Source organism: Grampus griseus, assembly GCF_964374135.1.
Source record: "Grampus griseus genome assembly, chromosome: 10".
In the NCBI taxonomy this organism is placed as follows: Eukaryota; Metazoa; Chordata; class Mammalia; order Artiodactyla; family Delphinidae; genus Grampus; species Grampus griseus.
The window spans coordinates 11,725,695-11,749,760 of NC_139004.1; the positions used below are offsets into that span (position 1 = coordinate 11,725,695).

At 46.3% G+C, this 24,066-nt stretch overlaps 1 protein-coding gene across 5 annotated transcripts in view; it reads left to right on the top strand.

The window, feature by feature from the left end:
• The window catches only part of JARID2 (jumonji and AT-rich interaction domain containing 2), a 241,439-nt gene that overhangs the window by 167,921 nt on the left and 49,452 nt on the right, over positions 1-24,066 (top strand). For all 5 annotated transcript variants that reach the window (XR_014297358.1, XM_082664387.1, XM_082664384.1 and 2 more), the window contains one exon: positions 12,196-12,365. Coding sequence is in view for 4 of the 5 variants with exons in the window: in XM_082664387.1 (XP_082520513.1) it covers positions 12,196-12,365 (170 nt within the window). In the remaining variant the exon portion in view is untranslated. The remainder of the gene's footprint in view (positions 1-12,195; positions 12,366-24,066) is intronic.

Here is a 24,066-nt window from a genome sequence, read left to right on the forward strand (position 1 = left end):
CCAGCTGGAAATGTTCTCCTACATATGCTCATTTACAAATTGCTGAGGGCGGGGCCTTCCGACCCTTCCCAGGGCTGATGGATGGCTGGGAGCGTGGTGTTTGGCATCGTATTGACACAGTGGAAGATGGATGTCTCTTTGATCAAAGGGAGACCATTAGGGCATGTTTAGGCTGGTAGAATTGAAGAGACTTCTTCTAAAGGGAGTAGTTCCGCGCCTCCTGGCCCCCATGGCCTGCCACCTGCATCTTTACGAACAGGATTCAGATCTGTCTGGCTTGCAGCCCTGGCATTTTGCTGAAGCTAACTGTGAGGAAGCTTGCATTTAAGTAGCTTCTGTTTCTTTGAGTTAATCAGTGGGTTACAGAGAAGGGGAGGATGTCATTTGTTTCCATGATGCCTCAGCACGTCATGGGTTCGGACCATTTGGGAAGATGTGACAGTTTTCTCTCTCGCGTCCCCTCCTTCACAGGATCCCTACCAGCACCCGTCCTTAAAGTGCACCTTGGGGTTCTCCTTTTCCTCCAGAGCTGGCTTGCCTGGTGGTGGCGGTGCAGCGCAGCGAGAAGAGCCACGTGGGAGGTTCCCGTGGCCAAGTGTCTCGCCACTCAGTGGGAGGGGCTTACATTCTCCTCTGGGCTGGGCAGTGGAATGGGAGAGAATGGGGCCATGGGAAAACAACACGTCTGCCCATGGGAAGCGTCACAAAAACTGACTGTTCCTGGTGTGGGAGGACCCACGGAAACTAGCTTTGAGTTTGGGGTTAAAAAAATAAGTGTTTAGAGGTTAGTCACTTTTTAAACTTTCAGTTCATAAATGTTGATTATTGGAGGTTTCCATCAGTTGAATTATCTCCCCCCTGCCCGCCATTTTCACAGTTTATTAGGATCATGGAGAACACTGGGATTCTCTCCCATTTCTTTCCCTCTTTTCTCTACTTTTTGTTCTCTGTCCTCTCGTGTACCGCCATACAGAGAAGATGGGAGGAGCCAGGCGATGCCGAGGCTTTGTGACAGCACCTAGGACAGAAGGTGGACCTGTGGCCTTCTTTGGAGGGTATATGAGCTGCAGTGAAGGAGGCTGACCTGTGGCTTCATTGTTTCCTGTTTATGGACACGAAAATGGGCTCGAGCAGGAAGGATTAATGAAGGGCTTAATGGAACAGGAAGTCTTTCAGCCCTTCGGAGTTGCTGAAGTGGTGCATACAGCTTGGGTGTTTATCTTGAGTCCCGTATAAGAGGTTGGACTTTCCTGTGGTCGTTTCCTGGAACTTGGTGAGGATCAGAACTTGTCAGGGCATTTGAACGTTGCAGACGGAAAAGCGATAACTAGTCACTGACAGCACTGGGCGAAGGGGAGGGCTTGTTTGGATTTCTGTGTCCTGCCAGTCTCGCCTCTTGGGGTTTTCTGCAGCTGGCCTTGCTCAAAGCCTTTGAAAGTCCTTTGAGCTGCTTTTATAGCATCTCAGCAAATTCAAATATAGTATCTCTGGAAAGGAGTGATAAGTCACTCGTCTTATTAACAGCAGGGTTTTGTTGGTTAAATGGGTGTAAGAAAACATATTTGATGACAGGGCCCCTTGTGAGTCAGAGACCAACTTTTCGCTCTTGGAGAAATTCTCATTTTGTGATGTAAGTGAGGTCTAGTCAGAAGACACTGTCACTAGACCCCTGCGAGGGATCTTTTGAGCCACACACAGTTACGGTGGATGTGTGTGTCCTGCAGATGTTTGGTGAGTCTCTGCTTGTCATTTGCTGCCACCCACAGACGTGACCCCTTTCCACTTAGTGCTCCCTTGACCTCAGGTATTAGGGCCTGTGGGTTCATATCCTGCAGAGTCCATCTGGGACTCCCAGGTGGTTGACAAGGAAGAAGTGAGGGGACTTTTATACTGGCGAGAGGCCTCTTAGGTCCCAGAATGGGTGTTAAGAGTGTAAATGAGAGACGATCCTGGCTGAGTTGGAAGGTTTGAGTTGGCCTCCATTCCCCTGGCCCGTCTGGTTTAAAAGTCCACTTGGTTTGGTTTTATATAGCGATGCCATTTGGATAAATGTTTCTGCTTCCTGGCCTGACATATGGTTACCTTCTGCAACCCTGAACGTTGGTAGAAGTTCAGCATTGCTTGAGGGTATCCTAGGCCTTGTTAGAAAGGAAGGTGAGTTCTATGCCATGACTCTCTTTTGCCTCCTTTGAATTGATACAGGTTCTTGGGTTTTTATTTAAATTTCTGTGCCACTGTTGTGTCTGCTGGGTCCGTCACGGCAGCCTCCAGTGACACTGAGCCCGGACTGAGTCTCCGAGTGTGGGATGCTGTGAGCTCCTGTTTTTCATTGGGAGAACGTGTCGTACCTCCAGGATCACAGAGCACAAACAGCGAAAAGAAGGGAGGATAATGGCTCTTATGTTCATTAGTGATTAGCAGATTCTTTTTAATTATGGTCATGTTTCTTAACTTTAGCAGTTGTCATAAAATCCTAGACCTCTTTTATAAACATTCAGGAAGAGACAATTTGTGTGGATTGTAGCGTATCCTTTTATCACAGAACAGACTTCCCTCTGCATTTTGGTTGGTGATAGCTTAAGTAACACCCATACTTTGAACATTACACGTGATTATGTTTCAGCCTACTAAATAAATTTCTATCGGAGCCCCAAAATGAATACTCTGGGCTTCCCAGGGAAGGAAGCATATTAGAACCATGGTGCATTACTTTAGTTTTGCCTTTTCTTACTTTTCTGCGTGGTAAAAAATCACTTTTGGGGGAGGGAATCCAGTGGATTTTAGCCCTAGGTATATTTTCAAGATATAAAATGTTGGATTGTGAGTTGCTGTGTATTTTCCATATGCAAGCAAGGAACTTGAGTTGTAATTGAGTGGTTGGGTTAAACGGTATTGCTAACATCGTTCATCTCTTACTTTCTGTGAAAAGTGGCTGGTTTCTTACTTAGCTGGCATCAGATTTTAGTGCAGGTACTAAAAATTGGTTAATGCCAGGCTTATCATAAATCTGCGAAAGTCATAATTCCCCTTTCAGGGGTGGTCCCAGAGCTGGCGTCTACAGACTGTCTACTGCCACCTATTGGTTCGTGTTGGCTGCTTCATGGGATTTCCAGTGGGCGGGGAAGTGGTCCAGAATCCCTTTTCTATTTGCCGTCCTTTAAATAAAGCAGATCCCTGTTAGCAGACTTACTGTCCAAGAGGCCGAGGATGTGAGAAGCTGAAGTAAGCCTACTCCGTCCGTATCTTTCAGGGACTGGTTAGCTCTCCCAGCGCTGCCTTTGTGCTTTGGTCCATCACGTGCGGATGGACTTTCGAGTCTCACCCTGTGCACAACTCCATGGGGAATGTTTCTGGTGGGAAGTTTCCATAGGATTGACTTTTCAGTTATACTGCTAGGGTTCCACTGGGTTCTGTTGTTTAATGAATGAACTGTGTAACATTGCAGGATGAATTTCTTCGTGTATTTTTCTTCTCTCCTTCAAAGAACGAAGTAAAACATGATTCCTGCCTCACAGAGTCATTTGGTCTCCCTTCCCAGCCATCGTCTCTGCCAGGATTCGAGGAGTTTTCTGGCAGTTCGCAGCCGGGTATTGAGTAACCTAAAATTGAGAAACTGCTGGGGTTCTTGTTGAAATAGTATTTTTAAAAACATAATTGGCAGTCCCACCTCAAGAGAGAATGAATGGAAAGGCAGATCAGCATTTCAACTGGTTCTCTGAGGCTTTTACAGATGAGTGTACTTTAGGTAACTTGTTCACACCTTGTAACTACAGTAGTGTATTAGGGATTTCTTTGGCAGATCCATGCTGGATTAAGACTTTTAACTTCCACGTGTTGGTCTTCTGACTCGTGTTATCCTTTTGTTACTTTTGCTGTAAACAGTTTTTGCTCAAGACTGCCCTGAACCCAACAGTCTTTGTGGAGAGGAGCATTTGCAGCTCCTAGATCCTGGGTTTGGAGGTGGATCCCCGAGAAGGAGAGGATTATGCGGCCTGGGGGTGGCGAAACCTGCGGCTTTCCATTGGTGGTAGACTGTAACACATGTGACACTTGTGACTGACAGAACAAAAGGGCTTTGTTGCCGCTTTAATTGTTGATTAATGATGATCCCTCTCGAATTTGACATGGTTGCTTTCTAGAACACAAAAGAAGTCAATGACAAATATTTCCTTGATCATGACAGAGTCAGGATTTCCAGGCAGCCTCGGTTCTTTGACATTTCAGGATGCTGCATCAGACTTTAAAAAAATAATAATTGCATCATTTTATTAATGGGATCCAAAGCAGTTCTGCGTATTACTTTTCATACCATTTGTGTGGGCTCACACCACCAGCCTGAGATTTGTGTGCCCAGCAGATGTTTTACTTGGGAAGACACCACATGTATCTTGTAGATATTTAATACTTTTGGTATTCTCCTTTCTCTCCCCTGACCCTTTTTACCTGAGGTAAAGAAAATGAAGGCTCACCTTTCTCTCTGATGCCCGCCCACTTTCTGAGGGAGTGCAGTTATTTGTGAGCATTTGGAGTATCTTCGGAAGTCGGGGTGGTGTTTGGGTTTGCAGTACTTGCCTTCTCTTTCGTCTGGCCTTTTGGTGGGTAGAGCTGATGAATATACTTATAAGTGGTTAGGTTAGCCTTCCTGAGGATATCTCAGGGTTCTGAAGGAAGTTAATGTGTTTTCCTAAATGAGTGATTTATTCCTAACTGGAAGGATTAAGCCTTAAGGCAGCAGAGTATAGATAGCATAGTAGTTAGTAGTTAAGGGAATTATGCAACAACTTCTGGCATTGTGCCATCTTTTTTTTTTTTTGGAAACATCTATATTTAAACGTTTTTCCACCTCTGCCTTCTAAAGTGCAAGGCGGTATGCGTATCTCAAGATCTGGAAGTTACCACGTTTGCTGTTTTGCCTGACAACCTGTAGTTGGGAAGTAGGCGCTAGCAATCTTTAGCAACACAGGCATTTTGGAGGTTTTTATTTCCCACTTGGTACAGGCTAAGATCAGTACTTGTCACCAGAATTATGAAATCATGATGCAAGAGGAATTATTACAGGAACGACTATATTCAGGTTTTATAGATGAGGTCAGCGGAGATTGGAGCTAGAAGGACCCTGAGTTGTTTCCTTTTCATAGGGGTTCTCCCCCCTCCCTCCCCCGCCCCGCCCCACCCCACCCCACTGCTTCTGCCAACAAGGAAATAGAGTCCCAGCTTGCCCAAGGTCACAAGGTAGTTGAACCAAAGCAGCCCAGGTTTTGTGATACCATGGTTCTTTTCCTTGTACCACTCTGACCAAGCAGAACTTTACAGGGTTTCATCTCCAGGAAATTCAAGCAAAAAAAGTTCCTTTCGGTATATCAGGTTAATAGCAAACTTTTACTCTAGTTGCCTGTGTAATTTAATTTAAGACAAGTGCTGCAAATATTTAACATCCTGCGGTTTTTAGCATAAACAATTTCACGTCTTTCTATGTTAAGCAAGAAATGAGGCCTCTGAACCAGTACGGCAAGATCTCCCGAAACACCTGAAAGCAGGCATTTCTCTTCTCATGCAGACCTGCAGACCTCCCTTTCCTGTCACTGGGTGAAGTCCCTACACCCCGATGAGACAAACACCCATTGTAACTCTGGAGCAGGGTGGGACGTGAGTGCCGAAGGATGGAGCCTGTTGCCAGGGCTTCTCGTTACCAAGTTTGCTGTGCGTTGGTCTCTGCTAGCCTCTGGGTTCACTTGAGGATGTGTTTATTTTCTCTTTACTATACAGGATGTTTACAGCCATCCTGTGTGGTTTGCCCGCAACTGCACTTGCATTTGAATTTGGTGGGCAGCTTGCCCTGGGCAGGGGATATCCCCTGCCCGACCCATACAATCTCCAACACACACCCGCCCTTGTTCCTTTGACTAGCTGCCAGGTCTGTAGTGTGTGTGTGTCTGGGGGTAGAATAGAGTGGGTACTTATTTTGGAGATGGAAACACAGGAATTTTTTTTTTTTTTTTTTGAATAGGCCTTTCAGCAAATTGGCAAAGCTTCAGGGCCAGCTCCCACACCAGCACAAAGAGCCTGGCTATGCGGGTCCCTCTGCATTTGTGGGATATAACGCATTTTCTTTCTTGAGTGAACACACACCCTGCGCTCCCACCCATGCCTTGCTCTCTGTTTAGACTTGGGGTGTAATCTAAATAACTGGATTTACCAGCTTATGTTTTTAATATTGGAAAATTAAGTTAATAAGATGGTGTTTGGCATACACGGCCCTCCACAAGGACCGGCTGGGTACTGCCTTAGACCCCCTCGTCCCCCTCGCTCCCGCCTGGTCCAGCTGCGTTGCGTGCATACCGCTCGTCCTCCATGGGTTTGTAAACGATCAGAAATCCTGGGCAGAAATGGAATTTAATTAACCTAGAAATTGCTGTTGTGCCATATTTAGGGCTGCCCTAGAGATTGAGCACACAGATAGCAATAAGCCGGTTAACTCTATCCTGTAGGTAACCCCAGAGGAGACCCGGAGACACAGTGCCACAGTGATGGCGGGCTGCCCGGAGGCTTCCAAAGGCAGGATTTGGGGAGGGCAGGAGAGGGCACCGGGAGAGTATTACAGAACAAACAGTATTTGGCACAGGACGTGGTCAGCCACCAGTGGGTTTTCTTTACAAGCTTTGTCTTGGAATTTATCTGTTAACTTGGAAAATAACGCTAGTGTTTATTTTGGTCTGCTTCTCTATTCCCATAAAGGTGCTGTACTTTTTTTCTTTTTAACCTAAATATGAAATATATTTGAAGACTTATTGGGGTAAAATTTTATGTGATCAAGAGAAACATTCCTTTGGCTGTTGGCCCCGGTGCCAGCGAATCCCACATGAGAGAAGGCTTCACTGTGAACCGTGGGGCGTGGAGGAGAGGAGGGAGAAGACGGACGCCCTCCCCTCCAGCTCACGCAGCTCGTCAGGAAGCGCCGTCTCTGACGTGCGGTGGTCTCGTGTGCAGGGGCGCGTGGCAGGACCTCCACACCTGGGCCAGTGGATTGTGGCCCAGGGACGGGTGTCCTGCGTGTGGACACGTGGGGTGCAGCGGCGTGCCTTGGGGTGGGGGGGTACCTTGTGACGCAGCGTGGTTGACAGCCAGGACGCGACCTTAACTGGATTTTGTTCGATGATGCTCCTGATGGGCAAGTGGCTCAGTAAATTCTCAATAAGCGGTGCCGGTGGTGGCGGAGGAAATTGTGACCGAACAGGCAGGTGCTTCCGAAACTGATTCTTAGTGAAACTGGATTCCACTCGACCTTCGCGGAGCCGTATCCTGGGATGGCCAATAACTTTACTGGTGGCAGAACCACAGGCCTCTCCTGTAGCTCTTGGGTCCGTTTCAGATCTGTCCAGCCATCTCCCTGCCACCTCCGGATTGCCATGCCCTCTGCCCCTCTGCTCAAAAAACGTGTGATTCCTAAGGAATGAGTGAGGAAGTGGTATTGTTCATAAATGGGACAGCAGCGCGGTGTTCCTGCCCTTCTCTCTCAACACCTACGGAGGGCTCGCCCTCGACACGTGGCAGCCCGTACATGCAGACATAGGACATAAGGAGGCCCTGGCAGGAGAGCCCACTCTGTAGGCCATCGAAGGGCAGAGGAATGGAAATGGAGTTGAGCGGGAGGTCCTGGGGGATGTGCTATTTGAGGATGGCTCAGTCTCTCTGAGGAGGTGACTTTTGAACAGAGACATGGAAAACGTGATTCTGTAAAAAGCAGCAGGCTGGAATGTTCCCCTCGCTGGATTATAGGAAGAAGCCAGCCATGGTGAGATAAAGGGGAGAAGCATTCCAGCCAGAGGGAGCAGTCTGGAGTAAGCAGGGTCCCCTGAGAACCTTTGCCTCTATCCTAAGAGCATTTATTTCTACATAGAGTGACACTCTGGGGGGATCAGATCAGTAAAGCAACGTTCGTATCAACACATCTCCCCCCCCCCCCCCGCCAACGCCCCCAAAAAGAGGCACTTTTGCTTAAATGGGATTCACACCAGCAGGGCTGAGCTTTGTTGTGACTGGGTTGCCATGGGGCTCCTGTCCCTTCTAGAAAAGGGACACCCAGATGGCCTTACCCACGACAAGGGCTTCAGATAGCAAGCTCTGCATTCTCTGAACTTGCTCTCTGAATATTTTACTCTTTCAATTCACATACACACATTTACACCACGGAAGGTGAGGAACAGCGATGATTTGATCTGAAACCACTTCTGTTCCCTAAGCCTCACTGCCCCTCAACCCTAGATTTTAACACACTGTAAATAAAAGGTTACCCTCAATGTATTTATTCATATATACATGTATTTGCACATTTCTTCCTCAGTTGGTTTAAGTTTCTTCGGCTTGCTGGAGAGTTTGGTTTTAGTTGGTTTCATTGACCTTCCTGGCACGGAGGAGTCTTCTGTAAGGGAAATTCCTTCCTGGATCAGTTAATAAAAGATCAACACAGAAGTGAGTCTTGTGCCACTTGACACTCCTGTGGTTTGTGTGGGACAGACGCCCTCTGTATTTTCTGCATTCTGGCTTGCTGTGCATTACCAACGCGAAGCAAAGGCCCTCCTGGCTAAACTTCAGGCAAAAAAGCCTTTGGAGGCCCTACATTCTGCTTGTTTCTTCCCTTGATGCCCAGGAGCTCCACACTCTCTCCAGCCCCACCCCTGGGTGGCTCTGAACTCCCTTAGTTCAACCTAAATTTCCATTTAAAGCATCTTCGCCCTGGTAATGGACTGGAGGGTGTTCCTGGTGGAGGGATGGATGGCTCCCATCTTGCTGGCCTGATCACGGCTGGCGCCCAGCAGCTGAGTACAGGCCCTCCTGGAGCTCCACCGCCGTTGGTGGGTGTCTGATCATGCCTGTCCTCTCCTGCACACCAGCCTCCTTCTTTCCCCAGCACCTCCAGGTGCAGATGACCTAGGTCTTCAGCACATCTGGACCTCCCCGCCCCCTTTCTGTACTGATTTTAATAACATACACTCATTTCCTCGTATCGGACACTCTAGAATGAATCACCTATCCCGCAAACATACCCCGAATGGCTAAGAGTGCTTCCTCCCTGGAGTTGGCCTCTGAGTTGTGTCATTCAAGCTCTTTTGTTGCGTGGGGACAGCAAAGCCAAGCCACACCTTTGTAATCCCCCGGGACCCGCACACACAAAGCCAAACCGCAGACCTGCACTTTGCACAAAGTACGGATTCTTCTGGCCTCTTTAAAACAAGATATTGGTTTGTCTTGTTCTTTAGGTCCTGCTTTCATCTGCGTCTCACAAATACTTCATCACTTGGGAGCTTGGCTTAGTCCTCTGAGGGGTAATTTATTTTACTGCCGCTTTTTAATCTGTTATGCCCTTATTTTTCATAGCCTCCCTGAGAAAGTCATCAGGGAAAAAGCGCCTTTTATTTGAGCAACGGTCGGAGCATTTATCTTTGAGGTTATGAAATTGTAGAATGTTTTTCCGTGTCCTGCTCTGTCATCTGTGTTTGCGTGTTTGTTTTTCATTCAGGCTGTGCCGTCTTCTCATTATGTGTGGCATTTGTCATTGCCGACTTTTGAGAAAGCAGTAAACACGGAACATCCTGTTCACGTACAGGCAGTGATTCCATAAAGCCCCCTTAATGCCCAGAGTGTGAGTTGTGTCCATTTAAATGAAGATGTACAAATCAGAAAATTGCCAATTAAAACCCCTTTTCAGTAGGAAAACATTACAGGGGTTTTCTTTTAACAGGAAGGGCAAGTTGGAGGAGAGAAGGGGCTTGTTGGAAGAGGAGGGTAGTTCTCTTGGGCTCAGTCCACCCTGAGGGTGGCAGGGCATGGCGCCGCTGTCTACTTTTCTGTATCCTGTCCTTTCTCTGAAGTGATCCTGCTCAAGGCATGGGCTGTTTGCTGCCTGGTGCCAGTGAGCTGAATAGAGAAATGGAGAGTGAGCAGTGAGCATGTTAAAGCAGTTGAACAGGGTGATTTTATGTCTGTGAGTCTAATAATAAATTTGAGCTTGTAGTTTATGTCTTTCATTTCCCCCCTACAATAATTATCTTATAAAAATATCCATGTGTAAAAGACAGAAAATCTAAAGGGGACCGTGAGGGGGAACCAAATGCAAAACGGATCCTCTTCTGCGAAGGTTTGAGAAGCACTGCGCCTTACATCTCTCAGTTGGTCACACACACACACACACACACACACACACACACACACACACACACACACACACACACACACACACACACACACACACACACACACACACACACACACACACACACACACACACACACACACACACCCATCTGATCCTCCTTGAAGGTCAGTCCTCTGGGCTTGGAGGCTCTCCCAGCACACACTTCTGCTCTCTCATCTTCTGGACAGTCAGTTGGTAGCAAAAAAAGAGGTCTTTGTTCCTCACAACACAGGAATGGGAGCATTGTTTTATTCCCTTACCATTTATGACGTTTGGAATTTCTGTTAAACCGTGTTATGTGGCTGTTTTCCTCTGGTTATTCCTGGGTTCTGAAGTGCTTTTGATTAATTTGTGACGTTTGTAAGATTTTAGGGACTGAGGGTTGTTGCCCAGTTAGTATGCAGCTGTCATGCTGTCTCCCTGTTGATCAAATGTCAGTTCATATTGGGAATATGACCTATTCAGGAGTGTTTCTGGTGGATCGTAAGGGAGGCAAGAGTTGAGTCTGGGCAGGACACGGGAGGTTAAAACTTAAGGGAGCTAATTTTTACAAAGTGGAAAACCAGTGTGTGTGTGGGGGGGTTATTTTGTTAAATACTAGAATGTTAACTTAAAATGTTAGGGTATTTTGAGCACCCGCAGTTAAAGATACTATGCTTACTGTTTTCCATGATCTCAGCGATAGTTAAGGGAAGACTTGTTCGTGCTGTAGAATTATAAATATGTGTAATACTCAAAGCAGCCTTGAGCTGGGGTGGCTTTATCAGCCCCACCCACATAGGGATTGACTCCAGTTTGGGGTTCTGAGCAGATCCGTTTAAAGCCCTGTGCCGTAGGGCTGCTTTTCGATTCTTGTTTCTTCCCTGCTCTCAAATACTGTTTCTTGAGCATCTTTGTGAGCAGGGCCAGAGAGGTGGTTTAAAGCAGGACACGTACAGGTTCACATCCTCAAAGGTGTTTATTTTCCATTAGGCTGTTGATATCTTGAAAATTCAAGGAAGAGCTAATAGGAGGCAATTTATGGTAAAGGTCAAGCCAGTTATACAGGGGGTAAAAACACTTGGGTAGATAAAGGAAAACGGTTACTGGCTACAGCGTTAGGAAAAAAGTAAAGAAACCTTTCCAAGAGTCATTAGGATTCAAATTAATAGAGTGTCTGACATGTAAAATTGTGTGAATGAACAATGTCTGGTTAAGGAGATTGAAGTTGTGATTTGTAGACACCAAAGGATAAATTAGGGGTTTGGTATCTACGTAGGATGGTAATAGGGGAGAGGCCTGAGAAAGGTAGGTTAAGGCCAGTTTTTCAAATCCCTAACTAAGGACTTTGGACTTTTTGTGTGGGCAGAAGGTAACCCATAATTTGGGCATGAAGGAGGGGTTTTGAATAGACTAGAGAAGTGATCTTCCCCCCCTCCCCCCACCCCCTGCATTACAAGCTTTAATTCCAGGTGGATTTATTTGGCTGACTTGGAGTTAGAAGAGCTTAGAGATGGGGAGACTACTTCCTCTGGGGGTGTGAGACCAGGTCAGTGACAGGCTAAGGTGGACGGGGTGTCGTTATACAATATGAAGGCAGTTGTGCATGTGTTTGTGATAGTATCGTGTTAAAGCACAGAATGCTAAATAAATGTGGCAGATGATTTGTGAAAAAGCACAAAAGTCATTAATCCCGTGTCACCTAATACCGCATGCCGCTTTGGAGATACCCAGGCACTCACTGGTTTGTGCACAGGCACGCGCTTGTGTGCAAACGTGCACACATGCTCATGGTGCATATTTTATATCAGTGTAGAGAATGTAGCCCTTTAAAGCAAATTTATTGCCCTTTAAAGCAGGCTTGTGGTTTACAAGAGTGAGAGAGATATAGAGAACCTTAATTAGAAACAAAGAGTTTGCTTGAAATAAGGTCTCTCTTCCCTTTTGTGTCATGATTTTATTGCTGCAGGTAGATCTATATCCTCCGATCTCTGCTTGTTGTTAATTTTCTTTTGCTTTTACAGGCCCAGGCTGCAAGCACAAAGGAAGTTTGCTCAGTCCCAGCCGAATAGTCCCAGCACAACTCCAGTAAAGATAGTGGAGCCATTGCTACCCCCTCCAGCTACTCAAATTTCTGACCTCTCTAAAAGGAAGCCTAAGACAGAAGATTTTCTTACTTTTCTCTGCCTTCGAGGTAAGACTGTGTTGCCATTTTGGAGGGAGCGGCCTGGTTGAAGGAAAGAGGGGCAAGGCCTGTCCCCAGGAGTTTTGATGTTGGCTTTGGTCTCTGCTCTACAACCTCTGTGAATTCCCAGCCTGGTTTGAGGGAGTGAGAGTGTAAAGTGAGGAATCCCACCCAGAGGGTGCTTGGGCCTTCCTGTTTCTCCTTCTCTTTTCCTCTGACTCCCGAATCACCTTTCTTGGCATCTCAACACACAGTGTCACAGTTTGTAGTCTCACATTTTTTTTTTTTGGTAGTCTTACATTTTTATAATTGACTTCTCCCTGACATCCTTTTAGGACCTCTACCACCCCAGCATCACCGTCACACACATGCTTTGCAAACTTGGCTTTTTGTTTTGTAATTTTTTTTTTTTTTGGTGGGGTAGTTGTGGATGGGTGTTAGTTCCCGTTTCCTGGTGTTCCCTGAGGTCTGAGAACAAGCCACGCTAATGGGGGGTCCGCTCCCCCCCCGCCATACTACTTTAGGAAAAATAACAGTAGTGCTTTGTAGGTGTAGATGACAGTGGGAATATTGGTCTGTCCACACGAACAGGACCAGTGAACGGAGTGCACGGAGAGGATTTTGTAATTACAAAATTACAATGTTGTAATGAAGGATGGGTTTGGATTTACATGGCCTTATTTTGGGAAAGTCTTTACTGTAGGAACTAAGTGAGGGAAGAACACAGAAAATGGTGAGGGAGATTGAGGGGCCTCTCCATTTCAGGTAGGAGCATCACAGAAGGGCGTCTTCGAGCTTCTCGTTGCCCTGTTGGGCCATAGCATTTCAGTCTGTTCTTTGATTGATGGTGCTCACGTTGGTCACTGAATCGCCGCAGGTCTGTCAGGCTTTTCCACGGAAAGCGGACCCTTGGCAGCCTTTGTGATTATACAGATTTCATTGTGAGGCTCTTTGTTTTTGTTTTTTTTGCGGTACGCGGGCCTCTCACTGCTGTGGCCTCTCCCGTTGCGGAGCACAGGCTCCGGACGCGCAGGCTCAGCGGCCATGGCTCACAGGCCCAGCCGCTCCGCGGCATGTGGGATCCTCCCAGACCGGGGCACAAACCCGCGTCCCCTGCATTGGCAGGCGGACTCTCAACCACTGCACCACCAGGGAAGCCCACGAGGCTCTTTGAAACTCCATATTTCATTTCTCATCAAACTCGATTTACTCATTTTTTTGGGGATCTGGATGGGCTCATTTCCTGTTTTGTTCAGAGAGTTGTAATCTGTTTTGATGTTTGATTGTCCCAGATCCCATCAGTGTAGCCCCTTCAGGCTGGCTGCCTTGCCCTTTGACACGTCCCTGTCATGCTCCCATCCCAGCTCCCTGACGCAGTGGAATGTCCTGGACTCTTGTTGTGTACTCCCTCCCTCAGCCCCGAGATCAGCCATTTCTTCTAAGAGCCCTGTTCCTTTTAAGGAACAGCTGCTCTTTAGGAGCTAGGGTCTGGGCTTGAGGTGTGCTCATAGCTATCAGAGGGAAATGCATTGTGTGTGGGGGGGGGCATGTGCAAGGGCATGTATGTGCACATGTACACACATGCTCATTTAGTATGCACATCTATGTCTCTAGGTCTATTAAAATCCATGAACGAGCACCAGTACCTCCTAATTTTAGTTTAGCACCAAAGGGTTCCTTCTGGTTTTCTGTTTTTTTTTCCCTATATTAAACAGTGAGAAAGTTGACTCCTGTTATCCATAAATTGTTTATTTGATCCATCTTTTCCAGTGTGCCCCACCTCCCATCTCTTCTGCCACCCTCCCCACGGAGCCCTTCTGATCTCACTTGGCTGGGACCCTGTGAACGGCCTGACCTGTGTGTGAACACCTACTTCTTCATCCTCCTTTGGCTCTCGCACACCACAGGGGCTGCCGTGGTCATTACACACACACACACACACACACACACACACACACACACACAGACACACACCCCTTGTACCAGTTTGCTTTAGGACTAAATTGTTAGGGAAGGGAAAATGAAGGGTGAGGTTTTTGTTTGAGATTACAGGCTACTGATATGATAGTCCTGGGAGACTCAAGACATAAAGGAGGAGAATAACTGTATTTCAGTGCAGACCACTTCTCCCTCACGAAAGGGAGGTGGGATGCGTAGCAGGGCCTCCTGCCAGCATCTCCCTTGGGTTTGACATAGCTCTTTGCCGAAGGAGTCTAGTGATCCTAGGTGTTGAGGGTGGAGATGGAAAGGAAGGTGTAAAAACCCACTAGCAAAGAATCAAGTGCAGGATTGGCTGTGAAGGGTGAAAGGAAGAGGAAAGATGAGAGTGACCAACCGGCTGGTAGACGGTGGGGTGGTGTCATGAGCAGTGGAGGATGAGTAGGACCAGGTGATCAGAAGAAGGAATTTGAGCCAAAGGGATCTTTGAAGGGTCAACAAGTGTCATCAGAAGCAAGATGGTTCAGGTAAACAATTAAAGCTCTGTGTTGGTAAGACTCTTCATTGTGTCTTTTTAATCCCACTGGAGCCACATTTACCTTGGAGCCATGCCTTAACTCTTTTCTTTAGGAAGATTCACTGATCGTGTTCTATTAGGATGTCAGAAAACTGCTCTGCAGATTATGGAATTTAGTTACGAGCGGAATTTGTATGTTTGTGCCACGTGCCTGTATATGCATGATTTGTTTACATCATATTTCCTCTGGTTTGGGGTGATTCAGGGAGGACCTGCTTGGAGAGGCATGCTTAGTACTCGAGTAAATGGCACATAGGGAAAACATTCCCAAGTACCCAACTTTGACATTTCCAGGCTCGAGACACAAGAGAATCATGTCTTTTCATAGACACAGTTTACTTCTGTCACTTGTCAGATGGAACAAAAGTTTCAGTAAGTGAAACATAAGATGTTTAATTTTGGAAAAATGCTCTGAGGCTTGGAAAGTTCTTCCTGCATTCATGAGCCAGACAATACAAATAGGTTCCGTTGTTTATTTTAGCTGATGTGCAATAAGGTTTTGACACAGAGTATTGCACTCTCTTCCTCTTCCTCCTGTGCTTTTTAGATTTAAGGTATTTTATTTTAAAAGCCAGGGCTGTGTGAGGTCAGGTGTGTTTACCTGATCTGGCTTTTCTAAAAGCCTCAAATGATAGGTGATTCACTAAGTACTTCATGATATTGGAAATGTGATGGATTTGGTGGCCTTAGATGGCATACTTTAATATGCAGTTGCTTGAGCTAATTAAAACTCATATTTTGGGCTTCCTTGGTGGCGCAGTGGTTGAGAGTCCGCCTGCCGATGCAGGGGACGCGGGTTCGTGCCCCGGTCCGGGAAGATCCCACATGCCGTGGAGCGACTGGGCCCGTGAGCCATGGCCGCTGAGCCTGCATGTCTGGAGCCTGTGCTCCGCAACGGGAGAGGCCACAACAGTGAGAGGCCCGCGTACCGCAAAACAAAAACAAAAACAAAAACAACAACTCGTATTTTGAGGTGTACAAGGGTTAAATAGACAAAGCCTGTTGTAGTGGTACTTTAATAATTCTCTTTCGGTTTCAAATGTTGAAACTTTTTTTAGTTATAAATGTATTTCATGTTCCCTAGGGAAGATCAGCAGAAAAGATGGAGAAACAGACCAAAAAAAAAAGAATCAAAATACCCCTCCCTCTCATCTCCCAGAGACAACCACTGTTTATCGTCTCCTTGGTGAAAATGTTACTAAGCCTTCTCTGTGCATATACAATACAAGTCACACACCCCAACTGGAATTGCATTATATTTTTATTTTTGCAATCTGGTTTTCCTATTTCACACTCTCACATAAATACCCCTTCCATCTTGTGGATGTCTCATCATTTATCTAATTCTTGATTTACATGTAGATGTATTTCTAACTTTTAGGTATCAACTGCTGGTGACACTTCCTCACTTAAGTCTTGGCCTCATCTGGCATCTTAACAGACAAAGTTGATAGTTGGGAATTTGATTAACTTTTTCTTTTACACGTGCATTCTAATTCTGCCGCTGCTTTTTTCGTTCGGGTTCCACACCAAACAGAGTTTGTCTGAGCCCTAAACTTCATGCTCAGCCTCAAGAGCCCGGCCACTCCATCACCCTTTACAGGAGTCTCTGGGTAAAGGAGACAGTCTTGATAGGCTTCAGTATTGGTGGGAAAGAAAGCCTGGCTGCAGAAACCATGAAGGAATCAAAGACCTGGAAACGATGTTTATTTCCAAGGATTACAGATCATCCTTTTCTCCAGTCCTCCGTTATTACCCGTAATAGTCTCAGCGCTAATTTGGAATATGGAAGAGAATGAATCTTGAGACTGAGAAAAAGCCGGCAAGTAGAGTTCTTTAAGCCTTGGTGTTCGTTACCCATCGTGACACTCAGCAAGCCCAAGACCCAGCCTTCTCCCCACAGCTCCATTAAGTATCTTCAGCGAAAGCCTGGGGTGGGGAAAAATGATACCATTAATAATTCTGGGATTAGTGTGTACATGTCAACACAGCAGCCAGTTGTTCAGGGATAAGAAGCTTTAGAGATTTAAAAGATCTGTCGTAAGGCACGCATAGACCTTTCAGCTAAGTTTGGCAGGGCTCTCTCCTTTCCTATTTAATATCATGACCTAAAATCTCTAAAGGAACCGAAGAGTGAATAGTGCAGCCGGCCCGAAGTGTTTGCCTGCAGTGTATTTATCTTTAAATGGCTGCTTTGAAGGGGGTCCACATGGCTCCTGCCAGAGGCATAATTAGCATCGTTTGCCGAGAAGGGGGAGGGGTGTGTGCCCTGGGCGGCGTGCATCGATTCTAACCATCGCTGCATTTTCTGTCACCGGTCTCGTTATTCTTAATGAGTTCTGTCTTCTTCTCTTTGTCCTGACTGTGATTATTAGCAGGTTAAAAAAGCTTAACACAGCAGAGCAGTGGCAGGTTAAATGATTCTCTTATTTATATTTTTCTCTTTATGGGGCTCTGCAAACAAGGGGATTCCCAAGGGGCATCCCTGAAAATACACATCTACACATGGTTCCTTCTTCTGACCGTGGGTGTCACAGTCCAGTGTCACAGTTCGGAGGAAAGAGAGCTATTTTGGAGGAGGAGCTCTTAGGAAAGACCCACGCTGTCAGCCGTGGCGAAGCAGTCCTTTCTGTTTTGGGACTGCTTGCCTTTTGTTTCGCAGGTCTTAGAGAATCTTCAGCGATCAGCCGTCATTCAATTGCTAATTAATTCAGCAAGCCTTTATTGAACGTTTTTTATATGCCAGACACTAGAAAACAGATTAGCAACATGAAAGCAGTATCCCTGTGGTAGATGCGATAGACCAACTAGGCAATGCCAGGGTAGAGGGTGCGCGTGTGGGACAGGAAGGGACTCTGCCCAAGGCTCTCTGGGATGGAGCTGGCTTTGTAGAAGGAGAAAGTTCTGCAGGAGCCCCTCCCAAGGCCTGGGATGGTGTTGGGCTTGTTGTTTGGAGGGCCCCTCGTTAAAGCAGGGCAGTTAGACGTGTCCGATTCTGTGGGCCCTGGGCTGGATGTTCACCGACGTTCTTTAGCTGAGAGAGGAGACATAACACGTCCAGACCCTTATTGAGTAAGATGATCTCGGCTAGAGGAAGGGCTCTCTAGCCGGAGGCTGAATGATCCTAGTGGATCTTGGGCAGATGACTTAAACCACTCTAAGTCCAAGTGTCTTCTTTTGTAAAATAGGTGTGTAGTCGGCACACAGTTGCTGTGGAGTTAAAGTCATGGGTGTGAAGCAGGCCAGATGGTGCCTGATGTGGTGCCTGATGTGGTGACCATCCAGTGGACTTAACTTAGGTTTCCCAGTGAATTTAGGCAGACGAAGAGGGTATTGGAGGAGTCTTCTGTTTGCAACTGAAGAGGAATGATATAAAAGACCAGCTGAGGAGAATGCAGGTACCAGGAGAGACAGACCACCCATGGAACTCTCGCTAAAGGCATTCATTGGCTTTATTGGTAAGGAGCACATGTTCTGATAAGAGTACTGGCGTTGGGTATTGAGGAAGCCTGGGGTGATTTCGAGGTCACAGAATGAAAGGGGATTAACCTGCTATAAAGCAATTAAGTAATCCTCCAATTGCCAGGAACACTATGGCACTAGTAATGGACTTCCTTGAGCAAAATGGGAGTACTTTACATGGACTCTGGGGAGGAAGGCCTTCTTCACGGTGATGCACAGCTTTTCTTTGATGGATCCTTTGAGAGGTGTCGCATCTTAATTTTTGAGAGAGGAAACAGACAAAGTGGTGTTCTTGCCACCCTGAGGATTTCAGTGGCCACCCTCACTTTTCTCCAGATCAGACTGGCCTTATGTTCCTCATATGCTTGGTTTTCCAAGAGCCTGTATACTTGGCTTAGTTGTGCTGAGCAAGCAATTTACTTGCCAGGAGAGTTTATCGGGCTAGTTATGAAGAAATACGAAACCATCGTGTCCTTAAGCGCCAAGGAGGGGAAGGATGGATCCCCTTTAATTGCTCTGTGACCTCGATCAGTCGTTAAGACTCCAAGACATTTTGCTCAGAGGGTTGGCCCCACTCCAGACTAGCTGGCCTCCGACCAGGCTTTGCCCTCCCTGCAGATAGAGCAGCTCCCTTCTCCCTGCCAGTGGCTGCTGGCGCGGAGTCAGTATCCTTCTCACAGTTGCCTGTGGCCTCCCCCTTAGTTTCTGGAGAGTCCCTTAGTATTTCTTGTCCTTTCTGAAATCCATTTAGAGAAGGTAGATGGAAGTAAGGAGAGTCCTGTTTTGTTTACAGAGCACCTTGCTGGCAGCTGACAGCACTAAAGTCATCAGGATCCGTGTCCCAAAGGCAAGGTGCCCCTTCTACCGTATTTACGTCTGATAGGATATGTGGACACTTTCGTGGTGGAGAGGGCACAGACTTAGGTGTTCTCTGGGTAGTCTCTGTGTGGCCTTGATGAAGTTAGTTTCTGACTTGTTTCCACTTCTGCTAGGTTGAGGGTGCTGTGTGGTGTGATCTGCACATGCAGTTGCTGGGAGGAGATCCAGAGACCTCATTGCATTTGACTGGATGTGTATGCGTTTGTGTACGTTTCAGGTCACAGGTGTAGACAGCCTCGTGGGAAAGACAGTAAGCAGATTATTCCAGCTTTTAATTAAATGATACTTTCTCCCATTGCTGTGGTCGGCTAGGTCGGCACGTGAGCCGACGTGTCAAGAGGGAAAGTGGTTCTCGTTGCCAAGTCCCTCATGTCAGGGCTCTTAGAACACATGCCCTGCCGTGGGGCATTTCCTAAACGTGCGGTCAGACTGGCACATCTGGGGGCATGTAACTGAAGAGGGGGACACTGAAGTGACCGTCATATCATCACTTCCTCCCTGTTCTTCTTGAAAAAAGGCTCTTATGGGCTGAAGGTTTCCAGCTCTCACAAGGCATTACTCTGCCCAAGTTCCAGAAATTCTAACTGTTGAGTTCATTTTGTGTTTCCATCCTATTTCTGTGCACCGCACTGCCCCCCTCCCCTTGTTGCCAGTTTGCTAACTTTCCCACTTAGTAAAGCAGAGAGGAAAGAAATTGCCTATGCTCTCACCTGTGGAAAGTGACAGCCTGCTTTTATAGTTTCGAGTTGTTTTTGTCACTGAAGCCATGTGTCAGCCTAATGCACTGAAGTGTGGGTGTTGACAGTGCTTTTGCATATGCTACCTCGTAGGCCTTTGGGGTCATCACAGATGTTATGTCTGAAGACATTAATCTCATTGTACAGACAAGTAAACTGAGGCTCCTGACAATGGGCACGTGACTGCCAAGCTGAGGCTTCATCCTGGACTTCTGGATTCCACGTAGAGTCCTTTTCAATGATTGGCGTCCTGTTTTTGGATAACGTGTGTATTATAAGGAAGAGCAGTTCCAGGACGGGCTTCATCGCCCAGGCCCCTCCTTATCCCATAAGGAATTAGGGGCTCCCTTGGTGTTTGGCCTTTGGCTGGCGGGCTGTTTCCCAAGCCCTGCTAAATGTGCCCCTGGTGGTGCCAGAAATGACATTAGCTGCATGTTTAAAAATTTTATTGTAATATTAACTACATTTTTTTAGGGCATGTGATATTAATTTTCTACTGATATAATAGAATCCATTTAAATCATGAATATGAATCATTTTAAAGAAAATAGCAGGTGGATATGGCACATCATCTCAGGGCCTGTGGAAGTGGGTGAGGTTTGGGAAGTCTTGGTGTAAATTCTTCTTCCCTGGTAAATTGTAAAGCCCGACCTGGAAGAGACAGAGGTCATCATTCAGTGTGTTAACAGTCGTCGCAGTCTTTCAGGGCACTTGGTGTTTACGTGCGGGGTGCCTGAGTGTTCAGGGCGAGTTCGGATGTCTGGTCTGTGAGGGTTGCTGGTGCCTGGATCAGCGCCGGTACATACACAGCGGGATGAATGGACCAAGGCAGTTGTACCCACTTTCTCCCTTGACTCTCCAGTTTCGAAGGATGGAGCTCTCTCCTCTCCTCTCACTTGGGAAATCAGTAAATAACTATCCCTTTCTCCCCCTACCCAGGCCCTACCGGGTCACTTTGAAGTTCTGTATTTTAATTTAATATGATAGTAGGGGCTGATTGCTTTCATTCTGTTTGTGTATCCTGAAGATCAATTACAGACACGCCGAATGGGGGGAGGGGAACAGCCCAGAGGTTATTAGGTCAAGCTACAGAATTTGACTCCCCAGCTAATGCCAGCGGGCAAGGAATCCCTTTAGGGTCTTTGCAAAATAGAGCTGAGCTATGTTTAGCGTGTTAAGATAAAGAACTGGTCGGGGGAGGGAGGATAATGAGAACGAGGGCTTGTATGTGTACATGATTCATGGAGAAGAATCCAATTTTATAGAAACCACAGCCCAAATTAGAGAAGGCAAGCTTTTGGAGTAAAATGATTTCTGTTGTGGTTGTAACATACCACAGTTTGATTTTTGTCCAGATGAAAACATTTGGTTTTCACTTCAGTAAATATTGTGGAGACATTGCCAGCTAATTCTGAAAAGTAATGAAATACGGCTTTGGCAAAGCGCAGATGCATTCTGCACTCCCGATTCCACCGACTGATCCAAGTTCAGATTTTTTTTTCACGTTTGCTAATGTGCTTGAATAATCAGGAGAGAAAAATCTGCCTGCGATTTTAATAGAAAACTGTACATACTAAATACGTATAACTACCCGCCCCCTCATACCCTGTGCAATCCTTAACGCTCTTAAAACACTAAAAGCATTTACTTTTCATTGATTCCTCCTTTAAAACGACAGAGCTTGTAAAGGAGCGAGATGGTGTGATTTTGTGTGCTCAGCAGCCCGTCTGACTTGCACGATTGGGGCTTACACCTCTGATGGGGAGAGCCCACCTGAGGACACCAGGTGTGGGGGCTGCAGAGCCCTTCCTTTCTCAGACCCCTTGTTTTCACCTCCTTCGCCTGTGTTTTGCAGCAGAGCCCTGCTGTAGAAAGGGAAGGTTATTTTCGTCCCCGTAGATCCATGCCCGTTTTTCTGAATGCTGAACCCACAATGAGCTTTTCAAAAGTTTGCCTCATCTGACATTTGGAGGGAAGACGTTTCCCTAATAAATTTTCTAGAGAGGAAGCTTACCTCTTACGTGCGAGAATCTATAAGGTGCCAACTATTCTTAACGAAAAATTCTAAAAACACGTATAGTCTTCTGTTTTCAGATACGAAATGTTAATTTAACTTTCTGTTCACACGGCCTCAATTTGATTATCTGATATTCCTGTTCACCCATTTTATACTGAAGAATGTGGGATAATTTACACCAGTGATGAACAGCACAGACTTCTGGTTGATTTTAGGGCTTCAAAATATCCTTTCCTTCATCTTTTTCTTTTTTTGTGTGTGTCTAGCAGATTCCTCCTCCTCTAAACTTATTTGTGAATTAGATAATTGAGCTTGTAGCCAGGCTAAGAAGAAATAAATATGCCCTATGTGAAGGTCTTGACTAGTTTGGCTTCTCAGATGCTTTTGGTTTTCTTTTATGTGTTTGAGGTTCTTCTTTGGCTTTTCTGTAGGTATTACCAGACAACAGTCAGTGTTTCTCCGTCACCTTGATTATGAAATGTGAGGTGATCTTACTGGTTTTGTGTCAATAAGAAAGAAAGAAGCTGTTTTTGCTGCCTTTCCCCTCGTGCCGTGCTTTCTCCTGATCTGGAATGTTGGCTTGGCCTCTCCGTGGCTTTGCAGATGGACATGTCAGCGGGGTCTTAGAGGGATTTCCAGTAGCTACATGGTGACAGAGCTTTGGAATATGCAGCATTGTACTCTGTTGGATTTAGTCTTTTCTCCTTGCTTCAGTTTGACTACAAGGTTAATGAGAGGTACAGGTATGCAGGTCCCCAGTAAAATTCTGGAGGTCTGGTTTTTCTGGGGGAGAAGGCTGTAGTTGATGAGGCCACTACTGCGGGGCAGGTTGTAGATTGGCAGTGGCTTCTTGAACAAAGCCTGGAGAATAGTAAGGCCATACCCAGGCTTGGGGAGAGTGCTGTCCATGATGAGTGGCACCTGCGGAGGGGAGAACTGGCACAAGCCTAATATTTGAACCAAGGGCATCTTGCCTCTGTTAGTAATTAACTGACCTCTCTGCCTGAGGATCCTTATTATTGAGCATCGGTCCTTTTCCTCCACTTCTCCCCTCTCCCTTCTTTGTACGAGCCTCTACATTCCCCATCTGGCTTGAGAATCTTCATGGCCTTTTATTTTGTTGATGCTTGATCTTCAGGTCCAGACCAACATGTCAGTCATGTGATGAGAACCCAAGTCACCTTTCAGGGTGAAAGCATTCTGCTTTTATCCCCTGTGCCTCCATCCTTAGAGAAATTGTGTCCTTTCCCACTTCTGACTGCAGAGCCAGTCCCGTCAGAAAGATTTTGTATTATTATAAGTTTTGGTTTGAGAGTGAGTCCCTCAGGAAACACACACTTCTACCTCCCCTTTTACTAGTCTTCTGTTTTCTGTTTCACTTTTCTCTTAGCCTCTGTCTTTTAGAATATGTAACAGGTTCCATCACTTTGTTTATATTTGCTGAGAAGCTGTTTAAAGAAATGGATTCATGGGACTTCCCTGGTGGTCCAGTGGTAAGGAATCAGCCTTACAGTGCAGGGGACTCTGGTTCGATCCTTGGTCGGGGAACTAACATCCCACATGCCGCGGGGCAGCTAAGCCCGCGGGCCACAACTCCTGAGCTCACAAGCCTCAACTAGAGCCCGCAGTGCCACAAACTACAGAGGCCATGCGATCTGGAACCCATGCGCCACAGCTAGAGAGAAGCCCGCGCGCCGCAACAAAAGATCCCACATGCCTCAACGAAGATCCTGTGTGCCGCAGCTAAGACCCAGCGCAGCCAAAAATAAATAAGTAATAAATAAATCTATATTAAAAAATGGATTCATAAGATTGGTTGTTTTCTGCTTTTGTTGAAGAAATTACCCCATATGCTGTCTTTAAGATGTTAATGAAACTTGGATTCTGAACTGAGCTCCTAACATCCCCTCCATTTTAGTTCTTTGGAACATAAATTTAATGTTGACCCCATTCTCAGAATCTTGAATGTAAGGAATGTGATGCTTTATACATTGGGTTTGAGTTTCAAAAACTCCTCAACAGATTCTGTAGGTGGCAGTTAATTATTTCTCATGTGTTTCATGTAGATTTTACCTGATTCTGTTTGAAACATAGATTTAC